A 4,239-nucleotide genomic window follows, 5' to 3' on the forward strand; every position below is an offset into this window, starting at 1 on the left:
TGCATTTCAGTTAAATGACCAGGTGGGCTTCTTTTGAATAAGCTATAGGCCCTCTTCAACTGTGGCATTAGAGACCCATGTTTTATTCCACATTCCACAACCAACCAATTCTGTAATTGACTGGGCCTCAATTTTCCTGTCTGGAAGACACAGGTAGGAGAATTAGATCAGTGTATCCCAAACCTGGCCAAATATTCAGATCACCAGGGGAGATTTATAAGGGAAAACAAATTATAAAGACCTATTCCTGGAGATTCTGATTTATATGTCTGGATTAGAGCAGCAAGGAATGTACATTTAATAAGCACATTCTTATCTAATTCAATTATATAGCTAGGTTTGTGAAAAACAGGATTAGATGACTTTTAGTATTGCTTCAAATCTATGGGGCCTCAAAGTGTGAACTGGGCTTCCCTAGTGGCTTAGTGGTAAAGAATCTCTCTGCAATGCAGGAGCCATGGTAGGGATTGTGGATTTGATCCCTGGGTTGGGAAGTTCCCCTGGAGGAGGAAATGGCAACCCTCTCCAGTATTCTTGCCTGGAGAATACTATGGACTGAGGAGCCTAGGGGGCTACAGTCCATAGTGCCCTAAAGAATCGGACACGACTTAGCTATTAAACAACAACAAAATGTGAATTTGCTGTTACTGAGGTCAAGAAGACTCTAAGAAATGTGACACAGAGGAATAACTTGTCATGAGAGAGGGGAGTTAGGAAAAGAGGAAAGGTTCCTTTGCTTTGCAGAAACTTTTCAGTTCAATTAGATCCCATTTGTTTATTTTTGTTTTTATTTTCAATACTCTAGGAGATGGATTGACATTATGTCAGAGTAATCTGCCTATGCTTTCCTCTAAGAGTTTTATACTGTCCAGCCTTTAGGTCTTTAATCCATTTGAATTTATTTTTGTGTATGATGTTAAGAAGTATTCTAATTTCATTCATTTACATGTAGCTGTCCAGTTTTCCTAGTGCCACTTATTGAAGAGATACATTTTATTTTTAATAAATAATTTTTTATTATTTACTTATTACTTGTACTAATACTTTAAATTATTTACTGATTACTTTTTTTTTGCCTATTTAGTCAGATATATTCTATCTTATCTTTTCCAAAAGAATGTCAGAGCCTTGGGGATAAGGATTTATACATTTCGTTATCTCCCATAGGGAGATAAAATACCAGGCTTGGAGTTAAATGGGCTTAGATTTCACATGACTTTTGTAACATTTAGTAAAATACTTCATTTCTAAAATGGGAGTGATGACTTAGTTCATAGGATTTGGGGAAGAATGAAACTAAAGTATTATATATAAAATTCTTTGACATATGGCATGGTGGGGTCAGCATATAAGTGCTAACAGAGGAAGACTGTAGGGGATACACACACAATAAGTGCTCAATAAATGTAAGTTATTAGTTTTGCATTTTACTGAGTGGATGTTAATTGAACAAATAATGTTTCTGAAATCCCAATCAAATATTATCCTGGGTATAAGCAAAAGTTCCTTATTTTAAGAGTTAATTTTTAAGGCTGTGGTCCTGGGGGACCCTCTGGCTTTCTACCAGTACCTCTAATCAGGTCCCCAGATCTCTAAACCCAGAATAAAACCAGCTCAGTCTCCTGTCACTTCCTGGCACTGATTACAGGCAACAATGCGGTATCTCTTCTGAAAGACTGAAAAAAAGACTGCGGGCAAAGTTTCAATCAGATATCACGTCGGGAAAATTTTGAAGTCAGTCCAAGCTCTGATCCCCCAAAGAGAACAGAGAGTTAACGGGTAACTCTTAGTTCACTCGCTTCTGTTAGCGCTACACCATTTGTCTGAGCAACGGAGGGCAAGAGTTGGACTGAGAGGGACAGCGGACGAAACTGCAGGCTGAAGGCGGTGAGTGACTGAATCTGGGCTAAACTTTTCCCGAGTCCCCACTCTCGGGTAGTAAAGGCTTTGGGAAGGACCACCTCCCTTTTCTGGTCTTCCCTGGTGGCTCCGTGGTAAGAATCGGCCTGTCAATGCAGGAGATGCAGGTTCAGTCCCTGGGTTGGGAAGATCCCCTGGAGGAGGAAATGGCAACCCACTCCAGTATTCTTGCCTGGGAAATCCCATGGACAGAGGAGCCTGGCAGGGAAATCCCATGGGGTCACGAGAGTCGGACACGCCTTAGTGACTGGGCATGCACGCATGCACATCTTACCTCTAGTCTGTCCACCTTGACCATAAGGTGGACCCTGGCATGGCTGGACTGGCTGCATCCTTTCAGAGGACTCTTCTCAGAAGATGACCCCAGTTACTGTAGACCTGAGCAGACTGGAGTTGGAAGGGCATGATAAATAGACTGGAGTTTACTGAAGTAGGGATCTGGGAGATTCTTCAGTGCATCCTTGGGTCCTTTCTTCCCAGCAGCAGCGGCCGTCCTCTTAGACAAGGGTTCACCCTCCAGAGGGCGCTCCAGGGGCAAAGTCACTAGGGGCTCATGGGAACAAGACCTATAGCTTCCAGAAAGGCCTTTCTCCTGAAGTCCAAAATATCCAAATGAAAGTGTTAGTTGCTCAGTCATGTTTGACTCTATGAGCTCCTGAGAACTGCAGCCCACCAGCCTCCTCTGTCCATGGGATTCCAAAATATCCAAGTGTGTGTCTAATTCTAAAGAACTGGGAGGTGACAGGGAGGGCAGCACTGCTCTCTCTCCTTCTGTCGCTAAGTGACCCTTTTCCTTTGTTTCCGCAGAATGCCTGAAATGAGAATGGTAGCTGAGAACTCTTCTGTGACAGAGTTCATCCTCGCAGGCTTATCCAGCCAGCCAGAACTCCAGATCCCCCTCTTCTTCCTGTTTCTAGGTTTCTACATGGTCACTGTGGTGGGGAACCTGGGCTTGATAACCCTGATTGGACTCAGCTCTCACCTGCACACCCCCATGTACTTTTTCCTCTATAACTTATCCTTCATAGACTTCTGCTATTCCACTGTTATCACTCCCAAAATGCTGATGAGTTTTGTCTCGAAGAAGAACATCATCTCCTACACAGGGTGTATGACTCAGCTCTTCTTCTTTCTTTTCTTTGTCATCTCTGAATCCTTCATCCTGTCAGCGATGGCATATGACCGCTATGTTGCCATCTGTAAGCCACTGGTGTACACGGTCACCATGTCTCCCCAGATCTGTTTACTTCTTTTGCTGGGTGTCTATGTGATGGGGTTTGGTGGGGCCATGGCCCACACAGCATGCATGGTGAGACTGACCTTCTGTGCCAACAGTCTTGTTGACCACTACATGTGTGACATCCTTCCCCTTCTTGAGCTCTCTTGCACCAGCACATATGTAAATGAGCTGGTGGTTTTCATTGTTGTGGGCATCGATATTGGTGTGCCCACGGTTACCATCTTCATTTCCTATGCCCTCATCCTCTCTAGCATTCTCCATATTCATTCCGCCAAGGGCAGGTCCAAAGCGTTCAGCACCTGTAGCTCCCACATTATTGCAGTTTCTCTTTTCTTTGGGTCAGGGGCATTCATGTACCTCAAACCATCTTCTCTTTTACCCATGAACCAGGGGAAAGTGTCCTCCTTGTTCTATACCATTGTGGTACCCATGCTCAACCCCTTAATCTATAGCCTGAGGAATAAGGACGTCAAAAGTGCTCTGAAGAAAACTTTAAGCAAAATATTGTTCTCCTGAGAAGGGGGCAATATTTAGGAAAGGGACATTTTTCCTTCCATAGATGATTCAAGTTCCATTGATTACATGGAGGGAATTTTAACCCTCTCTCAACAAGTTTGTCTTTCCCCTTTTAAGTGCCCTTTAACTTAAGAAGATTGTTAAAACTAGAGGACACATTTAGTGGGTCTTAAGGGCTTCCCCGGTGGCTCAGAGGTTAAAGCGTCTGCCTCCAATGCGGGAGACCTGGGTTCGATCCCTGGGTTGGGAAGATCCCCTGGAGAAGGAAATGGTAACCCACTCCAGTATTCTTGCCTGGAGAATCCCATGGATGGAGAAGCCTGGTAGACTACAGTCCACGGGGTCGCAAAGAGTCGGACATGACTGAGTGACATCACCTTCACCTTCAAGGATCATTTGAGCTTCCCTGGTGGTTCAGACAGTAAAGAATCTGCCTGCAATTCAGGAGACCTGGGTTTGATCCCTGGGTCAGGAAGATTCCCTGGAGAAGGGAATGGATACCCACTCCAGTGTTCTTGCCTGGAGAATTTCATGGACAGAGGAGCCTGGAGGGTTACAGTCCC

At 44.3% G+C, this 4,239-nt stretch overlaps 1 protein-coding gene across 2 annotated transcripts; it reads left to right on the plus strand.

Moving 5' to 3' along the window:
• The first annotated feature begins 384 nt into the window (after window positions 1-384).
• LOC129548488 (olfactory receptor 8B8) lies at window positions 385-3,676 on the plus strand. Of its 2 annotated transcripts, XM_088832423.1 has the most exons (2): window positions 385-399; window positions 2,756-3,676. In XM_088832423.1, the coding sequence occupies exons 1-2, from the start codon at window positions 385-387 to the stop codon at window positions 3,674-3,676; spliced, it is 936 nt and encodes a 311-aa protein (XP_088688549.1). The 2 variants fall into 2 exon arrangements, with proteins under 2 accessions (XP_088688549.1, XP_055270983.2); XM_055415008.2 differs by lacking the exon at window positions 385-399 and having other exon boundaries at window positions 2,729-3,676.
• The last annotated feature ends 563 nt before the right edge of the window (window positions 3,677-4,239 follow it).

The sequence above is a fragment of the Moschus berezovskii genome, chromosome 25, assembly GCF_049115385.1.
Source record: "Moschus berezovskii isolate FMDL1 chromosome 25, NW_MosBer_1.0, whole genome shotgun sequence".
Lineage (NCBI taxonomy): Eukaryota > Metazoa > Chordata > Mammalia > Artiodactyla > Moschidae > Moschus > Moschus berezovskii.

Excerpts from the sequence above, each read along its gene's own strand:
- LOC129548488 (XM_055415008.2), top strand. The coding sequence starts at position 2,729 with ATGCCTGAAATGAGAATGGTAGCTGAGAACTCTTCTGTGACAGAGTTC.